This window comes from Nelumbo lutea, chromosome 1 (genome assembly GCF_056320005.1).
Source record: "Nelumbo lutea isolate HS-2025 chromosome 1, American lotus-T2T, whole genome shotgun sequence".
Classification (NCBI taxonomy): domain Eukaryota; kingdom Viridiplantae; phylum Streptophyta; class Magnoliopsida; order Proteales; family Nelumbonaceae; genus Nelumbo; species Nelumbo lutea.
This window is the reverse complement of record NC_142684.1, coordinates 82,642,116-82,663,145: the sequence shown is the minus strand read 5'-3', so window position 1 is coordinate 82,663,145 and position 21,030 is coordinate 82,642,116. Positions and strand designations below refer to the sequence as shown.

The window sequence follows — 21,030 nt, the reverse complement described above, 5'->3', positions numbered from 1 at the left end:
ATACACTTTTCATAGTAAAAGCATTACAAAAATAAAGCCAAAGCAACTTTAAACACCCATTTAGTATACATCTCTACCAAACATGTTTGAGTTCAGATTTGCTCCTCACAGAGCTCTCCTTACACCGACCTTATAGCATGTTTCAGCCACACATTGGGAACATCTCTCATACTTGTATGTTATTATTCATGGAAGATGTTTCCAATACACAGTGGGATGTGGTTGTGAGGTCAGCGTGAAGAGCAGATCCCAATTCAATATGTTGTGTATGTGTGTGTATGAAAGAGAGAGAGAGAGAGAGAGAGGATAAATTGCATATTAGTACCCTGCACTTTGGGGATAGTCTCACTTTTAGTACACGAATTTTAAAATGTGCCACTACAATACCTGAACTCCCGAAAATTGTCTCCTTGGTCTTGCCATCAGCATTCCACTACTTATTTGATGCATATGGTATCACATGCACTTTGAGACATTTGAAAATCCCAAAAGTACCCTTCGAAAGAAGACACTATTCGTTGTCTTCTTCCTTGAGGCTGAATCAAAGCAGTGGTGCTCTCTCTCTCTCTCTCTCTCTCTCTCTCTCATCCTTTAGAAATTGTGAGCTAGATTAACACCTCTCTCAAAATTACCTTCTGATTTGTAGACTTTTTATTTGTTAATGACCATAAAAGAAGAAGAAAAAGAAGGAAGAAAGAAAGAAAAATAAGAAGAAAATGATAGTTTGATAATTTTATTACCCACTATAATGTTTGTTAATAGTTCTAGACTAAAGTGGAAGTTATCAAAGTTCAAGTGTTGTAGTGGCACATTTTAAAGTTGGGGTATTATAGTGAAACTACCCCCCCAAAGTACAAGGTACTAATTTGCATTTTACCCTAAAAGGACAAAATGGAATGCTTGTGAAAAGCGTTGGTGCTAAATACCATGATAATAATCCTTTGTTCAAAAAAAATGAAACAAAAATCTATTTGTAATATTTGACACATTAATGCCCAAATTGGCTAGGGCTTTTTTACTAAAAGAAACTGTTTAGAGAATAGATTGAGAATACAAAAGGAATGTAATTGGGTTCAATACATAGTATCATACCTCTCTTCCCCTAGAGGCTCATATGGTATGTGTTTGGTATCAATGTCACATCGACAAGGCATTTCCTCCAGGCCAACAACTCAACACCATGTAGGAATTTTCTCATTTCCTCTACTTTTTTTATTTGGTTGATCATTTATCAAGTGCTTTCAAATAGTTTCAAGTAACACTCATACCTTGATTTCTTTGTAAACAATTTTTTGAGGAAAAAAATCAAAATGGCATTCTTTTTGTAATGGAAAAAAAAATGTTTTCTCCTTTTAGGCTATGGTGCCTAATTGTGCCTAACTAACACCAAATAACATTAAAAAATATTCACAAAACCCGAAGTACTTTATTGAATTCCAAGGCATTGTTGTTGATTGAGAAAACAGTGTTGATACCAAACATGGCCATAGTGTATCCAATACTTCTCTTCTTTCTAATACCTGAGATTTATCATGATCTAATAGAATCCCTACTCTAAAAAACTATCCAATCTCACTTAATTCTCCCATTTCCAAACCCTAAAATGTTTTGCAGTTTTCAGTTATAAAATTTGCTATAATTGACTATATGAACATTTTTGTCTAGGTTTTTTTTAATATTATTCGCTAACTAGTTTTTTGGGGGTCATTTACTAGGACACCCCTTACAGTTTTGGCACATACTAAGTCCACCCCATACTTTACAACTTTGCATATTATTAAGACAACCCTTGTACTTTGCAACCACTTAATGGTCTTTGGGTGGGTTGCGTTGGGTTGAAGGTAAACCTAAGCCAAACCCTAAAGGCCTGAGCCTGAGGTTAAGCCCAAGTTTATTAACCTAGGCCCAACCCGAACTTAACCCAATACAACTCAAGTTGGGCTCAAGCTTGAGTTAGGCTAGATTGGTTTAGTCAAGCATGAATAGGTTGGTCAGGCTTGAAAGAATTTTAGTATATATTTTTATATTATCATCTTTTTATTGGGCTTTATGGCTTTATATAGTTATCTTTTATATGTACTAATTTCATTTACAAATGTACATATGCATATACACACATATACATAATTAGAAATAAAAGGTATCTTTATATAAATATCACTGTTTAGAAAACCGGATTGGACTGATCGGTCTAATTGGTTGAATCATGACCCAAGACCTTGACTGGTTCGATCATACCCTAATAGCCGCTTTCATTAAAAAACTAGTGAAAACCGACTGACCGACCAATTTAACCATAAAACCGGTGACCCAGTCCTAGTTTCATGAAACAACTTGGTCCTTAACTAATAGAAATTTTAAAATGTGCTTAGAAAGATTCAAACCCACGACCACTTATTTTTACATTTTAATTAATTATCATTAGTCCACCTCTTAACTTGTGTTAATCAATTACTCTTTATTGTACATATTTCTTTATTAAGCATACATTTTAAAGAAAATGTAAATTAAGAGACTTGAACCCTAATCCTTTGCTTTAAAAATTAACGTACTTACCATCAACACATCATATTTAAGTACATTAAAAGTTGTGTGTGTGTATATATATATATATATATATTGATTGACCCTCTGACCCATGAACCTCTCCCCTTTTCGATTTGATGATACACAATCTGGCCACTCCTAGCTGGAAGTGACAGAGCTTCTAGCTGGCGACGGGCGACAGATACCTGCGTGAAGAGAAATGAAGGAACCCGGGGTTGCTCACACAGTGGGAACACTCTAATGCTTAAGTTAGTACTCAGCTGCGAGCTGGAAGAGAATAAGTTTGCAAGAAGATGAGAAAGCTAGAGAGTGGTGAATATGCGATACCTTGGCCCCTAGGGGGTTGAAGTCTTTATATACTAACATTCTGACAGGTTCGGAGGGGCTGCTCCCAAATCTCTGCCGCGGCAATCTGCTATCAGATAATGGTTCGGAGTGATTGGCTATCGTCGTCAAAACTGGGGAGTAGGTGGGCTAATGTGACCGTTGTAGGGTACAGTCCCGCCAGGCATGAGACAACCTCCGGGGTTGGCGAGTACGACGCCGCCAGGTGAGAGACAATGAGTGCAGTCCTCAGAGTTGGCAAACACTGCGCCGCCAAACAAAGGACGTGGGTGCAGCTTTCAGGGTTGATAGGTACGGTTGTTAGATAGGAAGCTTCTCGTGGGACTCAGGGCTACTTGATAACGAACCCTGTAGCGAGCTACCTTGTGGTGAGCTACTTGTGTCGAGCTGCTGGTGGCATGTCGAGGTGATTCTACCCGAGGTGAGTGTCTCCAAGGTGGCTTATTTGCCTAGTCTGCTATTGTGAACTTGGTTGTTTTAGTCTGCAAACTAGGATGGTCTCGACCCGAAGTACCTTCAACTTGGAACATTATTGTACCCGAGCTCATTCAGAGGCGAGTTGATACTTGCTGAGTTATCTTCTACGTCGTGTCATGTCAACGTGCCAATCTGCTCATGTCAAGTTGTCATTCATGTCAAGTCACGTACACGTGTCGCTCATTTATGAGGTCAGGCCAAATCACCCTTCATCAATTTCCCCCCACTCCCCGAGCAAGGGGTCCTAACCTGGTGCAAGGAGTTCATGATGTGACGAGTGGATTTGGCTCGAACTTCATGATGTGATAGTTATCTTCTACGTCGTGTCATGTCAACGTGCCAATCTGCTCATGTCAAGTTGTCATTCATGTCGAGTCACGTACACGTGTCGCTCATTTATGAGGTCAGGCCAAATCACCCTTCATCAATTTCCCCCCACTCCCCGAGCAAGGGGTCCTAACCTGGTGCAAGGAGTTCATGATGTGACGAGTGGATTTGGCTCGAACTTCAGGCTGCCCTGTCAGATAGCGTGCATCTTATGCGCAGACGTCAAACGAACTATAAGTCCCGCGGATGCCAAAAAATGCACTAAATTGTCTTTGGTCTCGAGGGTCATGCAACTGGTTTTCTTGTGAACTGTCAGATTGCCTTGATCTGGACCATTGCTTCTTCGACACTGTGGCTATAAATAGGGGGTTCCGAGACTCATTTTTCACACCAAAAGCTCTTGCCTTCATCTTGAGGTCACGCTCTTGCTCTATCAACTCAGGTTTTCCCTGTTCACATCGTTTCTTCAGTCCAGTCATCCTTCTTTGGTGAGACTTCCTTTGCTTTCTATTTCAGTTTGGTTGTAGTTGTGTCTTCTAGTTTTGATAGCCTTTTGGATGAGGCCGAGGTGGGTACCTCAGCCCGGGTCAATAGCCAAGACGAGGCTACTTTGGGCTCAGGGGTGGCCCATGGTCTTCCTGAGAGTCAGTCTCCCTCGGAGGCCCGGGAGGCCTCCAGTAATTTGGCATCCACTTCTCATCGAGATCGGGAGCCAGACAACTTCGGCCCCTCCTCCATGACTTTGGACAGGCTCCGGACTCTGGTACTTCGGTACAAACTCCCAAGGGGGCTTTCCTATAGTCTCCCTTCGGGTAACTTCCCTTGGGAGCATGACCATAATGAGATCAATCTTCGAAGAATAGCTCACGGCTGGTCTTCGTCTTCCTTTGCACCCGTTAATCATTGAGGTCCTTAAGCTCTTCAGTGTTACCGTAGACCAACTGCATTCGAACTCTGTTCGAAACGTGGTAGGGACTATCTCCCTTTTCCACGAGTACTGTCTCCCTCTCACCCTTGAAATCTTTTCCTCAATCTTGTCTATAAAGAATGCTTCCCGCGGTCCCCCACACACAAGCGGTCTTACTATCTGTCTCCCCGCCCGGGCTATAAGCTTCTTCATAAGCTACCTAATAAAATCCTGGCCTAGAAACGGGACTACTTTGCGGTCCACAACACTAAGGGATGGCCTTTCCTAATCCACTGGTGGGCTGCCATTCAAGACCCTGGCGTTAGGCTAGACCTGAAGACGAGGGAGGCGCTTCAGTCCTAGGTAGAAATCGGCCTTATCCGCACGGACTACCTCACTGAAGATAAGCTCATGCAGGCCGACTTAAGTCCTGTTAGGTTACTTTGGGTTTTTCCTTTTAAGGTTTTAATAGCTTGTGCTAACCTTATTTTTGTCTTTTGCAGCTACAATGCCTGAGGTCGACGCAAGAAGCCTCCTAATGAATTCCCGAAAGGGGAAGAAGAGAGCGGGGAAAAGGCCGCATCTAGATGAAGCTTCAACATCTAAGGCATCCGAGGCCCAGGTCGCAGAGCCAGTTCCTGCAAAGCTTCCCACCGAGGAGGCCCAACCTGCGGAGCCAGTTCTTGCTAAGCTCCTCACTAAGGAGGCCCAACCTACGGAGCCCGAGGTGGAGATCGTAGAGGGTGGTGGCGAAGAGGTTCTTCAGGAGCCTGAGGATGCCCCCATCCAGCTTCAGAGGGGCCTACTCCTGAGTCAGAGCTTGCTCCCGCTGTGGGAGAGGAGAGCATCAAAAACCATGTGCTTTCCGTGCGAAAGAGCCGGAATGCGGTTTTTCCAAATGAGGTCGTTCGGTGGGCTGATATAAACCCGAGCCGGATTCTAGGGCTGGCCACCACTCACTGCATGATTGTAAGTACTTCATTCTTTTCCTTCCTTCCCTTTTTTTACCTCAATTTTCTTGACAGGTGAACTCTGCTCTCCACGCATTGGCATGTCAGTCTGTGATCCAGTCCAGTTGAGCTTGGGACGCTAAGGTGGAGACACGAAAGCTCCACCGCGAGCTAGGCTTAGCTTGGGGTGAAGTACTTCGGGCGAAGAAAGGAAAGAAGCCTAGAAGGTGATGATCCTAGAGTAAGAGGGGCGAATCTCTTCACTGACTGAGGAGAACACCAGGCTCAAGGAGCAGGTCTCTGCTATGGCCGTGAGGGAGGAGGATTAGTCTGTGAAGATGGCCAAGGAGAGGGCACAGTTCCAACAGAAGATTCAGAGCCTCGAAGCCATGATCCAGGAGCGAGCTCGGGTCTTTGACATCGCCGTTGAGGAGGCTCGATCGGAAGAGAGGGCCAGGGCTGTGGATCGCTTCAAGGAGTCCTTGGAGTTCCGCGATCTCTAGGTCGAGTATGCCACGAGCTCTTACCATTCTGGATTCAAGCTCTGCAGACACCTAATTCGATAGGAGTTTCCTGACCTTGACCTCGGGGCTATCACAATGAAGGGCCTGGCTCCGGAGGCAACAGATGCAGTGAACGAGGAGCCCGACTCATCAGAAGAGGAGGGTGTCGACGAGGTGAAAGTGGTGGACCCTCCATATGATGTCTTCCTGTTCTCTTCTTTTTGGATTGTGAATGTACCTTCTCGGGTTGTTGAGCCCGATTTTCTTATAAAAGATCTTGGAAACTTAATGAAATGTTAATTTTTGTCTAGCGCGATTCTTTTTTTTTATCTAAGTGACACAAGTATAGGTTACCCGAGTTGTTGAGCTACCGAGTTGGCACCAAGTGAAGTAGGGATCGTGGTCTCGAATTGCGCGAGTTACCCTGAATTATGAGGCTACCGAGCTTGGTAGCGAGTAAGGGTAACCTTAGCGAATGTTGGTCCCTCGAGTTGTCTGCATATAAGCCAGTTTGAATGTTGGTCCCTTGACAGACTTGGACGACGGTCGTTGCCGAGGTGGTGTAGACATCGTAGGGTTCATGCTCGAGCTGTCTACACCGATTCTAGTAACAAGGCAACAAGGTCTTGTGTTGTCGGAACTTCCGTTAGTTCGGTGTTGTAGCCCTTAGGTTCGGGGAGCGACTCAGAGTCCACTCCTAAGCTTCGCCCATGCTGTAGAGGTGACTGGGGTTTTTACAGTGTCGAGGTCTTTGCTAGTTCGGCACTTTAGCCTTTAGGCTCTGGGAGCGATTTGGAGTCCACTCCTAAGCTTTGCCCTTGCCGTAGAGGCAACTGGGGCTTGTATGGTGCCGAGGTCTTTGCTAGTTCGACACTTTAGCCTTTAGGCTCTGGGAGCGACTCGGAGTCCACTCCTAAGCTTTGCCCATGCCGTAGAGGCGAATGGGGCTTGTACGGTGCCGAGGTCTTTGCTAGTTCGACACTTTAGCCTTTAGGCTCTAGGAGCGACTCGGAATCCACTCCTAAGCTTTGCCCATGCCGTAGAGGCGACTGGGGCTTGTACGGTGCCGAGGTCTTTGTTAGTTCGGCATTTTAGCCTTTAGGCTCTAGGAGCAACTCGGAGTCCACTCCTAAGCTTTGCCCATGCCGTAGAGGTACTGGGCTTGTACGGTGCCGAGGTCTTTGCTAGTTCGGCACTTTAGCCTTTAGGCTCTGGGAGTGACTCGGAGTCAACTCCTAAGCATTGCCCATGCCGTAGAGGCGACTTGGGCTTGTACGGTGCCGAGGTCTTTGCTAGTTCGACACTTTAGCCCTTAGGCTCTGGGAGCGACTCAAAGTCCACTCCTAAGCTTTGCCCATGCCGAGGAAGTGACTAGGACATGGGTGCCCATGCCGAAGAGGCAACTGGGACTTGGGTGCCCACATTGAAGAGGCGACTGGGACTTGTACAGTGATGAGTTCGTCAATCCTTAGACTCTGGGAGCGACTTGTCCACTCCTAGGCTTTCTGAGAGTGACTCTCAGTCCACTCCTTTGGTTCAATGGTCATAGGTAGTACTGCCTTAGATTGCTGATGTTCCAGGCCCGAGGTACTTGCTTTCCTTCTGACGTTTCGAGCTCGTACGTACCTTCCCCAAGCACTCATTTCACTCGATAGGGACCTTCCCAGTTCAGTCGAGTTTACCTACGCCGAGCTCGGGCACCATTACTTTCCGAAGGACCAGGACGCTGACACGGAAGTACCGCTTCCTGACCCAGTTGTTATAGTACCGAGTTACTTTTTGTTGGTAGGCTATGGTCCGGATATACGCGGGGTCCCGTACCTCTTCTATCAAGTCGAGGTTGGTGCGGAGTTCATCATCATTCGCTTCTCTATCGTATGTTTCCAAGCGGAATGTAGGTACCTCAATTTCGGCTAGAATCATTGCCTCTGTGCCGTAAGTGAGGTTAAAGGGGGTTTCACTTGTGGCGGTCTTGACGGTAGTTCGATAGGCCCATAGTACGCTAGGCAACTCATCTACCCATAGTCCTTTAGCTTGGTCTAAGTGGGCTTTCAGTCCATGGAGTATGGCTTTGTTCATGACTTCTGCTTGCCCGTTTGCTTGAGGGTGTACCACCGAAGTAAAGTTATGTTGTATCCTCATCTCGGCGCACCAGTCTTGGAACTTGATATCTTCAAACTGCTTGCCATTGTCGGAGATGAGTACTTGGGGTAGTCCAAAGCGATATATTACGTTCTTCCAGAAGAAGTTTTGCATCATTCTAGCTGTGATTGTCGCTAGGGGTTCTGCCTCTACCCATTTTGTAAAGTAATCCACTGCTACCGCTAGGAACCTCCTATGTCCTGTCGCTGGTGGGAATGGTCCAAGAATGTCTATTCCCCATTGTGCGAAGGGCCATGGGCTGGTGAGGTACTTCAGGTCGGCAGCGGGTTGATAATGGATGTTGGCGTACCTCTGGAATTTATCACATTTTTTTACCAGGTTGAGTGCATCTGCTTTCATTGTGAGCCAATAATATCCCTATCATAACACTTCTAGGAGAGGGCCCTCCCCCCCAAGTGTCCGCCACACAACCCTTCATGAGTGTCACGGAGAACGAGCTCAGCCTCTGAGGGTTGTAAGCAGCGCAAGTAGGGGAGCGTGTAGGATCTTCGGTATAGTCATTCGTCTATCATGACGTACTTGGCTACCTGTCGCTTCATCCTTCTAGCTATGTTGCGATCTACAGGGAGAGTCCGGTGCAAAAGGTAGCTCGCGAGTGGGTCAATCCAACTCGGCTCTGCTTGTGCGACTGGATCTATAAACACAGTCCTCATGGAGTTGTTGCTTGTGCTGGCTAATCGGGATAATGTGTCGACCTCAGCGTTCTTAGATCTTGGGATTTTTTTTATTAAGTACGATTGGAAGCCGCATAGAGCTTCCCTAGCCTTGGCCAGATAGGCAACCATGGTGGGGTCATGAGCTTCATAATCGCCGGTTACCTGGTTGACCACGAGTTGCGAGTCACTGCAAATGACGAGGTGTTTCGCTTGTGCTTTTCTTGCTAGCATGAGCCCGACTATCAATGCTTCGTATTTCGCCTCATTGTTGGATGCTGCGAACTTGAACCATAGTGCGTACTCTAGTTTTGCTCCGCCTAGTCCGTATAGGATTACTCCGGCTCTGCTTCCTTGTTGGTTCAATGAACCGTCTACGTGAAGGATCCAGGGTTCTTCGTTCCAGGTCGACTTTGTTCTGATTGGGACTGGTTCTGCGCTGGTTGAGGCTTTCCCCACGTACTCGATCTTCATCGATTTGGAGGCTATAGTGCTGAAGGTGCACTCCGCCACAAAGTCGGCCAAGGCTTGGGCCTTGATTATTGTTCGGGGCTCGTACCTGATGTCGTACTCGCTGAGTTCTATAGCCCACTTCGTTAGTCTTCTGGACACCTCAAGCTTGAGCAGGACTTGTCTCAGGGGTTGGTTGGTAAGAACGATGATTGTGTGGGCTTGAAAGTATGCCTGAAGCTTTCGAGCTGCTGTGATCAGCGCGTACGCCAACTTCTCGATCTCTGAGTACCTAGTTTCGGCTCCCTGCAAAACTTTGCTTACATAGTAGATGGGTCATTGGACCCGGTCTACTTCCTTTATCAGTATTGAGCTGACCACCTCGTCACTCGCGGAGAGGTACAGCTTTAAAACATCACCCTCCTTGGGTCGGGTTAAAACCAGGATGTTGGTCAGGTACTTCTTCAGTTCGTCGAAGGCGAACTGACATTTTTCGGTCCATTCGAAGTATTTGCTTTTCTTAATTGCCTTGAAAAAGGGTAGGCAACGGTCTACCGACTTGGACATGAAGCGGCTCAGGGAGGCCATGCAGCCATTCAACCTCTGAACTTCTTTCAGCTTGCGAAGGGGCTTCATGTCCAAGATAGTCTTTATTTTTTCAGGGTTAGCTTCGATGCCACGATGGCTAACTATGTAACCCAAGAATTTTCCCGAGGTGACACCAAAGACACACTTGTTAGGATTTAGTTTCATATTATACTTGCATAGGATTTCAAATACACGTTGCAAGTCACTTATTAAACAGTCCGAAAATTGGGTTTTGACGACCATGTTGTCTACATAACATTCAACTTTGTCACCGATCAACTGCTCAAAATCCGATTCACAAGTCTTTGGTAGGTCGCCCCGGCATTTTTCAGCCCAAAAGGCATGACCTTATAGCAATACAAGCCCAGTTTGATTATGAAAGCCATTTTTTCTTCATTGGCGGGGTCCATCTTGATTTGGTTGTAGCCCGAGTATGCATCAAGGAAACTCAGCAACTCATGCCTTGAGGTCGCATCCACTAGGCAGTCAATCTTGGGGAGTGGAAAATAGTCCTTTGGGCAGGCCCGATTCAGATCGGTATAGTCGACTCACATGCGCCATTTACCATTGGCCTTCTTTACCAGAACGGGAATAGCCACCCAGCTCGGGTAATGGACCTCCCTGATGAAGTCGGCTGCAAGAAGTTTTCCGACTTTCTCATCGATTATCCTCCAGCGTTCTGGGGTGATGTTGCATTTCTTTTGTCTAACGGGCCTGACTAGGGGATCTGTGTTTAACTTGTGAGTTATTACTCTTGAGTCTATGTCGGGCATTTCTTTCGCGGACCATACAAATACATCAAATTTTTTGAGTAGGAAATTTACCAGTTGAGTTCGGAGAGGTTCTTTGACCGCTTCCCCGATCTGGAGCATCCTGGTCGAATCATCTTCTGAAGTCGGGACGAGAGTCGTTCCCTTGGTTGATGTAGCTCGCTCTTCAGGATACTCTACAGGCCATTCGAGCTCAACGCTTTCCACTAGCTTGGCCTTCCCTTTGAGGGCTGCGACGTAACACTTCCGGGACTCGAGCTAGTTGCCCCGGGCTACCCCTATCCCGAAGTCCATGGGGAACTTCGTTGTCAGGTAGTAGGTTGATTCCACCGCGCAAAGTGTATGAGTGATGGTTCATCCTATGATGGCATTGTATGGGGAAGGCGTCGCAACCACTAGGAAGGTGTGCTTGAACCTCGCAATGCTGGGCCATGTTCCAATCTCCACGAGCAGCGAGATCTGGCCGAGGGGCCTTACCTCTTCTCCACTGAAGCCCACTAGGGGGGTACTTGCGGGCTGGAGGTCGCTCTCCCAGAGCTGCAGCTTGTCGAAGGTGTTCCGGAACAGGATGTCGGCCGAGCTTCCTGAATCCACCAAGACGTGTCTAACTTCAAAGTCGTTGATCATCATCCTTATGACCAATGCGTCATCGTGGGGATACTGGACCCCTCACGCATCATCCTCAGTGAAGGATATAGGGTCCGCAGGCCATGGGCGCTTTGGCAGATTCTGCCCTTCGTGCTCCAGTTCGCGGGCCAAGGTCTTACCAGCTGCCTAGGTGCAACCCGTGACGATGGATCCGCTAGTGATCGTGTTGATCACTCCGCGGATAGGCCTTTCTTTAGGCGGTGGTCCCTACTCATTCTGTCTCTTATTGGACTTGGGAGCATCTCTCCTCTGCTCCCCTAGTCGATCTGTCTGGTTTTTATTACTTTTTTGTACAAAGTTTTTTAAGTATCTGTGACGGATAAGTTCCTCAATCTCGTTGCAGAGGCTTTTACAATTCTCGGTACTGCGACCGTGATCTTTATGGAAATGACAATACAAATTCTTGTTCCTAGTGGCGGGGTCCCCCTTCATCCGAAGTGGCCACCTTACAAACGGAGTGTCTTTAATCGTCATTAAAATTTCCCCTCGCCTCGCGTTGAGGGGGGTGTAGTTTGTCCTTTCCTCTGGAGGAGCTCGGGGGTGCCATCCCGACCTGCCATCTCCCCTGGTCGGGGACTTGCTCTTCTTCCTCTTGCCACTTCCGTGGTGTGCCTTGTCATCGTCCCTCCTCCTCTTCTCTGTTGGAGCTCTGATCTTTTCGTTCATTTCCTCTTTAGTCTAGATGAATTGGTCAGTGAGCTTGAGGAAATCAATGATGTCCTTGAACTTGTTCATCGCCACATGCCACCTGAACTCCTGGTGAGTGACTCCTCTTTTTGCTACGGCGAGTCTCACCGCAGGGTCCAAGTTCGGGATTAAGAGGTAGGTGTCATTGAAGCACTTGATATAGCTCCGGATGGACTCTCCCTCTTTTTGGACTATGCCAAGAAGGCTTTCCTGTGACCTCGGACATTTCTTGCTGGTAACGGAGTGCGAGGTGAATACTCGTACAAACTACGCCCAGCTCTGGATTCCTTCGGATGGGAGATTTCGATACCACGTGCGCGCCACTCCTCTGAAGGTTGTGGAGAATGCGATACACATGCAGACTTCACTGGCTCCGGCGATGTGCATCTGGGATTGGAAGGAATCCACATGGTCACTCAGGTCAAACAACCTGTCATACTTGTCCAGAGGTACTTTAAAGTCTTTTGGCACAGGAGCTACTAAGAGGTCTGGAGAGAGGGGAGATGACACTGAGAAAAGAGGGGTGGTCCTCGCGACTCTCGGGCTCGCTCCCATCTTACCTTTGGGTTGCTCAGGTTGACTAGGCTTTGTGAGCCTTGGGATGCCGCCCCGTTGCTTCCTGGCGGAATCTGCGTTGGTGCTGCTTGCTTCAGTGCTATCAGGTCGGGTCTTGGCCTGGTGAGAATCAGGCTGGTATTGGCTTCCGCGGACTGAAGGGTTTTCTTTAGAGCTCACGGCCAAGACTTCGAATCGGTTGCCCATCAATGAGGCTTCCAATTGCATGCACTGGGACAGACCATCCTTGGTGGGGCGAGCGCTTTTTGATCCGCCTTGTAGTCATGAGGTGGTGGGAGCTACCAGCTCCCTTCTACTACGGGATGAGGCTTGGGAGGTTTCTCCTCGGTGAGGACGGTTGCTTCGGCGGCGGTTGAGCGGCTGCTGGTTCTGCAGTGTTATTGGGCACCGCGGCTGGGTTGGTTGTCGGCTTTGCTGCAGCGTTGGGAACTGTTGCTGATAAAAGCGACACAAGACTTGTTATTGGTAGTGTTGAAGCTGCTGGACTTGCTGCATCTGGGCCTGGATGGCTCGCACGCACTACACTAGATCACCCAGCTGGTTTTGCCCCATGGTGGGAGGAATCGTAGAGGGTTCAGCGAAGGTGGTGTTCACCGCAGAAGGGAATGGGGTGTTCACCGCCTCAGCGACTTGGGGTAGGTCCAGCATGGGGACCCCGAAGGTGCTGAGAGGTACAGTAAACTGGCCGATATGCACGGTGAGGGCCTGAAGGTGCCCCCCAAAAGTGTTTGTTCCGTTGTTCTGCCTGGCATTGCCAGAAGACGCCATTAATGTTGGTGAAAGTTTGGTAGAGAAAGCTTTTTGAAACGGATTCCCACTGACGACACCAATTGATGATACACAATCTGGCCACTCCTAGCTGGAAGTGACTGAGCTTCTAGCTGGCGACGGGTGACAGATACCTGCATGAAGAGAAATGAAGGAACCCGAGGTTGCTCACCCGACGGGAACACTCCGATGCTTAAGTTAGTACTTAGCTGCGAGCTGGAAGAGAATAAGTTTGCAAGAAGATGAGAAAGCTAGAGAGTGGTGAATATGCGATACCTTGGCCCCTGGGGGGTTGAAGTCTTTATATACTAACATTCTGGCAGGTTCGGAGGGGCTGCTCCCAAATCTCTGCCGCGGCGATTTGCTGTCAAATAATGGTTCGGAGTGATTGGCTATCATCGTCAGAACTAGGGAGTAGGTGAGCTAATGTGACCGTTGTAGGGTACGGTCCCGCCAGGCAAGAGACAACCTCTGGGGTTGGCAGGTACGACGCTGCCAGGTGAGAGACAATGAGTGCAGTCCTTAGAGTTAGCAGACACTGCGCCGCCAGACAAAGGACGTGGGTGCAACTTTTAGGGTTGACAGGTACGATTGTCAGATAGGAAGCTTTTCGCGGGACTCAGGGCTACTTGGTAACGAACCCTGTAGCGAGCTACCTTGTGGCAAGCTACTTGTGTCGAGTTGCTGGTGGCATGCCGAGGTGATTCTACCTGAGGTGAGTTGTCTCTGAGGTGGCTTATTTGCCTGGTCTGCTATTGTGAACTTGGTTGTTTTAGTCTACGAACTGGGATGTCCTCGACCCGAAGTACCTTCAACTTGGAACATTATTGTACCCGAGCTCGTTCAGAGGTGAGCTGATACTTGTTGAATTGTCTTCTACGTTGTGTCATGTCCACATGTCGATCTGCTCATGTCGAGTCACATACACGTGTCGGTCGTTTATGAGGTCGGGCCAAATCACCCTTCATCACGGTTTTATGCCCACTGTAGTTCTTTGAACATTGATAAATATAATATACATATATATATGCATTTTTCAAATTGAATCAATAGAGTTGGGCCCAATTTGGATTAGGTTGGGCTCAGGCTACCTAGACCTCAACCTAAGCTCACCTCAAACTTGTAGCATGAAAACTAAGGCCCAACCCTTGCAAAAACTTGAGTTGGGTCAGGCTCTTGCTCAGGTTGGACCTGCCCAAGTTGCACCCCTACCCACACATTACTTTATTCTGAACATAAAACGGGCAAATTTCTTAAACTACCCTTATTGTTTAGATAAATTAACTAACTCTACACTTACTGTTTAACTATTGTGTTGCACTACCCCTACTATTTCTGACAATTGACTAATTACTCCCCTACCATTAGGGTTCCATCACAATCCATTATAATCTCCTCACATGCCACACCACATTAGAATTATATTTTGTAAAAATGAAAGTAATACCCTTTTCTTTATCCCAACGTCGGTGCTAGTCGTTTGAAACGCAGGGGGTGCCGGTGCCTATTTTTTTTTTTCTGACATAGATCAGATTTGCATATTTGACAGAATTTGATCTCTGTGCACTCAGAGAACAATCCAAATTCCTATTTTCTCCGGCATCAGAGAGATGTCAGTGATTAGAGGGAGTGGGGTTTTCAATTTCGCCTAAGGATATGCTCAAGCCAAGACACACTCTTTGGACCCCAAAGCCGGTCACGCCATAGTTGAACTCTGAACCTAGTGATCTTGAGGCCGAAGCTGGTGGCACAGGTTTGGGGGAGTTGGTGGCACCACTGCCGGGGGTTTGGGTGCATGAGATGGGCTTCTGCCTCGTCGAACTCCGCCTCTTCCCTTCCCCTCTTGTTCTCTTCCCCGATGCCATAGGGGATTCGCCAAAACCGCCGAGGTCGTCTTTCTTCACCACCTGCTTCAATGAGGTGGGAAAGATGTTACGTACCGCTCAAATTGCTCTAAAGAGGGCACCCCTTTTGATCCATCTCTTCAAAAACTGCTAAATCCCCTACAATCTGTCTGGCTGGAAACCCAGGACGAGAATTCCATCTTTGTTGTGGAGTGGATCTCTCTGATTTCTTCAAACATGAGTTAGTGTTTTGATGCGATGAGAAGCTGATTCGTTAGTGCCACCATCAACACTTTCAACTGATCTACTAGATTGCAAGGGAGGTGGAGAGGGAGAATGAAGAGGGGAAGGGAGGCAAAGGAAAAAGAAGATCACCGCTACTGCTGGAAGTTGCAGTGATTTTGGTCGTTCCAAAAACAGAGGTGAAGGGGGTGAAGGAAGAAGAAGATCATCGCCGTTGCTGGAAGTTGCAACAGCGGCGGCGATTTCGGTTAATTCAAAAATGGACAGAGGAGAAGGGGGGGGGGGGGGGCAAAGGAAGAAGAAGGTCACTGCCATTGTTGGAAATTTTAGTGGTGGTGGCGATTTTGGTCGATCCAAAAATACACAGAGGAGAAGGGGGTGGAGAATTCAACATTGCCTGTGACTGTGCTTCATCTTGGTCTGGTTTTCGAGAGAACTCCTGTGATATGAAGATCCATGCTTGGTGAGTAGTTCTTGATCGGCGACGTAGTTCTTGATCTAGTTTGTCTTTTAATTTCTCAAGGAGAAGCTTAGATTCCAATGGTAGCGGTGTCAGGAATTCTGGAGTGATGCAGTTCTTGATCAGCGATGTAGAAATCCTTCATCGTTGTTATCTTCATCATCATCGGAGTTGTATATTGAGTCCATCCTAAGTTCAGCTTGGTTCACCTTGCTTTGAATGGCGATGACAATTGGTTCAGCTTCGTTCACCTTGTTTTGCCATCCATGAAAGGGTAAAATTGTCAATTCATTACTTTCGTTAAAATTGAATGGCGATGACAATTTTCAGAAACAGTAAAGATAGTGCAAGATAATAGTTGAACAATAAAGGTGGAGTTAGGAATAACTTAAGAAATTTGCCCTAAAAACAATAACAAGAAAAACATAAAATAAAACTAAAACTAAAACAAAGGAAGATAACAGAAATAAACAATAATTAAAAAATATTTGTCTATTATATTTATATATATATATATATATTCTATTATTTTCAATTGACATTCTGGTTATTTATTTCTTTTAATCATTTTGTTCCAACCGACGTTACGTTAAGGTAAAAAATTGTCATTTTATCTAGTATACAAATTATTGGGGAGGTTTTAGTAATTACATGGCTTCTGTAGGGGTGTCATAGTAAATGACCCCTTTTTTTAAATTAAATTTAAAACTAAATTTCAGGTCTCGGACTTCTCGGGTTAACACATCAACGGCAACGCTAGAAAAAAATGTCTCTGCATTGACGCTTCAGCGCTCTACTAGCTTACCAAGTAGGCAACCAGGCAAGTACCAATCTCCCTCCCTCCCGTTATCCCCCAAGTGTTGCCATAATCCGGGCAGTATCTCCGGCGAGAATGAAAGCTGTGGTAATCACGAGCCCCGGCGGTCCGGAAGTTCTTCAAGTACAAGAAGTCGAGAACCCTAAAGTTGAAGATGACGAAGTACTGATAAAGATCGAAGCAACTGCGCTGAACAGAGCCGATACGCTTCAAAGAAAAGGATTGTATCCGCCTCCGAAAGGTGCCAGCCCCTATCCTGGTCTTGAATGCTCCGGGATTATCGAAGCTGTCGGGAAAGGCGTTACCCGATGGAAAATTGGCGATCAGGTATTTCAATTCATTCGAAATGGTTATTTACCCGTCAAATAATAATTGGACTTTTCTCTTTGGATAAATAACTCAGTGATTTGAATGTCATAAAATTATACTGCAACCCTAGTAATATATGAGAGAAACATAAAATTTTCGTACTCTGCTAGGGTGTAAAAATTAGGTTGGAAGAACAGTTCCAACCTTAAAATACTGTTGCAAAATTTACATCTTGCAAGATTTCTTTCATCTTTGTTACATATTTCATGAAATATATTATACAGGTCTGTGCTCTTCTTAGTGGAGGGGGCTACGCAGAGAAAGTCTCTGTTCCTGCTGGACAAGTTCTTCCTGTACCCCCAGGTGTTTCCTTGAAGGATGCTGCTAGCTTTCCTGAGGTGGCATGCACTGTCTGGTCAACTGTTTTTATGATGAGCCGGTTATCTGCAGGTGAAACATTCCTGGTACATTTATTGCCAACTTGACCTTTTCAGTGCATGTTTATCGTGTTATCCATAACTTCTATCACTTAAGTACAGTAGTAATGACCGATTGGATTGGATCACTTAGCAAAAATAACCGGGAATCTTACATGTGGTAGTCTGGCAGCTTAAAGAGAGGGTTTACAAATTGTGGATCCAGTAACAGTCACTGGACCATAGTTGCCCCATGATAAAACTAAATTTTGGGTAGTCAAATCCTTACACGGAAATCTGCTGATTTCCTTATATATTCATACGAAATTTCTTTGCTTACAAGGTCAAATAACTCTTTATATTTTACGATTAAAAGGAAAAATAAGAAAACAAACAGATCTAATGAGAATACCTGAGAATGAGAACTGAGAAAGCATTTCTGTTGATATAGAATCCTGATTGAGTAGAACATAATGCACCTTTCTAATTGTCTCTTATGTTACATATCCACCCTTTGCTCCTATGTGAAATAGTTCATTGTTGCCACTTTTGATATTTTATACCAGGTGTTGTAGGTTTAAAAACACCCTGTTTCCCTGTCTATTAAGGACCATATTCTTTGTTATGCACATAATTTCAAATCATTTCATTTATCTCCGGTAGCTAATTGTAGGCTCTTCAGGCTTTGTTTCAATTTACAAACGCCAGGAAGATTATCACTCTGACATACCCCAGTTATATCTTCTTCCCCTCTTTCACGGACTTTGTGTTCTAACCCTTTTTACACCAGAACAAATGCTGCCTAAGAAAAAGAAGGGGGAGATGTCCTTGTGGTAAATATGTGTGTGAATTTCTTGAAAGAAATATGGAGAAAAACAAATGAAGGGCCACATTCAATTCATGTAAGCTAAAAAATTTAAATTAGTTCAAGCAATTGAGTGTTTATGCGTCTCTCTCTCTCTCTCTCTCTCTCTCTCTCTCTCTCTCTCTCTTTTATGTCTATTACATAAATTGTTTGATAGATGCATGATTTTTATTAATTAAATTTCAGATTCATGGGGGATCCAGTGGAATTGGCACGTTTGCAATTCAGATAGCTAAGCACCAAGGAGCAAAGGTGTTTGTCACTGCAGGTCTAACAACCCAAAAGCATCAAGTTCAGTCATATATATTTCTTGGTTTTTTTTTTTTTTTGTTATGCCATTCTTACAAGTAATAAATGTTTATTTTATTTTTCAGTAAGTGAGGAAAAGTTAACCTTCTGCAAAAATCTGGGAGCTGATGTGTGCATCAACTACAAGACTGAAGATTTTGTTGCACGGGTGAAGGAAGAAACAGGAGGGAAAGGTTTCTTCTTTTGCCTTTAATTTCAACTAATAATTTGAATTTGAATTTGATGGTTGCATGAACCTAAATTTAGAATTTTCATTCTTCAAAATTCTGTGATTCCTGAGAAGGAATAAGATTTTCTTCCTTCCGTAACGTCAATTAATAATAAAACCTAAGCCTCAAAGAATGTTCCCATCTCAGGTGTTGATGTTATACTGGACAATATTGGAGGGGCCTACTTTCAACGTAACATAGACAGTTTAAATGTCGATGGTAGGCTTTTCATCATTGGCTTCCAAGGGGGGACAGTTACGGAGGTGAATCTTTCAGGTTTGCTTGCAAGGCGTCTTACAGTTCAAGGTATTACAGTTCTCACTTTGACGTGGACTTAATTTCTTATTTTTCCTGTTTAAGATTTGGAGATATGGAATTCTTTCAATTGGGATTCCAGAATAAGGAATTATTGTTGTTGTTTGCACTTGAGGTGGAAGTAACCAGAATTATGTTAGCAGTCATGATAAGCAAATAAATGAAAATGGCAGGGGGAAAGAAAGAAAAGACAACAAAGAACAACTTCATGCTTGTTTGGTGGTCTATTAGATAAAGATTTTGTTGGTAATTAGAGATGTGAGTATTTGGAATGGTGCTTCTGGATGTTTGCACTGGTCTAAGAGAGCTATAATTTTGAGAAACTGAAACTCTGATAGTTTCATAATGTAACAATAGAAGCAGGGATCCTTTTTTTCTCTATGTTATTATAACTGGTGTGGTTACATATGCAGATATGCTTATTATGTTTCAAACTTCAAATAGTAAATTTAGATACCTAGTTCTAATGACAGTTATTCATGAACAGCGGCGGGCTTGCGGAACAGAACCCCTGAAAATAAAGCAGTAATTGTGAATGAAGTGGAGAAGAATGTTTGGCCAGCAATTGCAGCTGCCAAGGTGAAACCTGTAGTTTACAAGTCCTTTCCCTTGTCTGAGGCAGCAGAGGCTCACCAGCTAATGGAAAGCAGCAAGCATATTGGCAAAATACTTCTTGTGCCATGATTAGGGCAACATGCTGGGGATGGTTATGATAGTTCTAGATGGAGGATGTGGTTTTCAAACTACTTGCGGGTACTTGGATTAATTCAATCGTGTAATGTGCAAATGTAGTCTGAAACTTGACATTTAATTTCATCATTTAGAGGAAAGTTGGCTTTAAATTGTACACTTGATCCAGTAACTCTTTGTTGAATTATTTAATTTGCTTGTTCGTGCTATGCATGGAAGCAGGGCATGTAATGTTTGAAGGAAAGATTTTCTGCATATATCATAATGAAGAATGAGTATGCTTGGGCATTTGAGAATGTTTGAAGGAGAAATGTCTAGTTGAGAGGTCAACAGGCTAAGATTCTCATTTCTCAGTATTGTGTTGGTTGTAGAGTGTCAGTAGTCTCGTCTCAGTCAGCCATGACAATAGCTGCCATACTTGGAAGTTGGGTGACACTTCTTACTCGCTTGGGACGAAGCTCCGAACTGTAGTTGCGCAATGCCTACCGAGGGGGAGGGGTGTAGCGGGTTTGTTACTACATACAATCATTTGAGTTGATAGAATCGATCCTCCAGTCATAGAATGTAGTAGTCCTCCACCGGATCAGTACTTAGAAGGCGAGAGTGACAAAACTACGCACAACGTAGGCATAAAATCACTTATTACTCGTGTGTATGATTCAAAAGACAAACACTTTTTGAAAGAGGATGCAGATGTGCATTATCTTAATGCGAACATGAAGTTGTGATTAGTTGGCATTAGGGGTGAGCATTACAAGGTTAAAACCGAATAACCGAACCGAAAATTTCGGTCTCTGATTTTTCGGTTTTTGGTTAAATCGGTTCGGTTTTTTGGTTTTTGAAATTAGAATTTCGGTTAACCGAATTAATCAAACTTTTTATTATTATATGTAATATATAATATATAATATGTAGCAAATAATATATAATATACTGAAATTCGATTTTATAATATATAATAAAATATATATTATTAAAATTTGGTTTTAACTGAAATAACTGAAAACTGAACTGAAAATTCCGGTTTCAATTATTTCGGTTTTGGTTCTGTTTTTTTTTTTAATTCAGTTTTTTAAATTTTGGTTTATTCAATTCGGTTTTTAACTGAATAAACCGAATGCTCACCCCTAGTTAGCATCACTCCTTTTAACAGCTTGTCTTAGCGAACCCAATCGGGAAATAAAAAAGTTGGAA

General features: G+C 44.8%; 1 protein-coding gene across 2 annotated transcripts; it reads left to right on the top strand.

Moving 5' to 3' along the window:
* The first annotated feature begins 14,769 nt into the window (after window positions 1-14,769).
* On the top strand, window positions 14,770-20,124 carry LOC148875741 (oxidoreductase, zinc-binding dehydrogenase family protein). 2 transcript variants are annotated; one of them, XM_088965214.1, is made up of 8 exons: window positions 14,775-15,909; window positions 16,003-16,180; window positions 16,626-17,050; window positions 17,317-17,496; window positions 18,500-18,581; window positions 18,688-18,795; window positions 18,979-19,137; window positions 19,634-20,124. In XM_088965214.1, exons 3-8 carry the CDS (start codon window positions 16,799-16,801, stop codon window positions 19,828-19,830), a joined length of 978 nt encoding a protein of 325 aa, XP_088821340.1. In that variant the 5' UTR covers window positions 14,775-15,909; window positions 16,003-16,180; window positions 16,626-16,798; the 3' UTR covers window positions 19,831-20,124. The 2 variants fall into 2 exon arrangements, with proteins under 2 accessions (XP_088821339.1, XP_088821340.1); XM_088965213.1 differs by having other exon boundaries at window positions 14,770-16,180.
* Window positions 20,125-21,030: the final 906 nt, after the last annotated feature.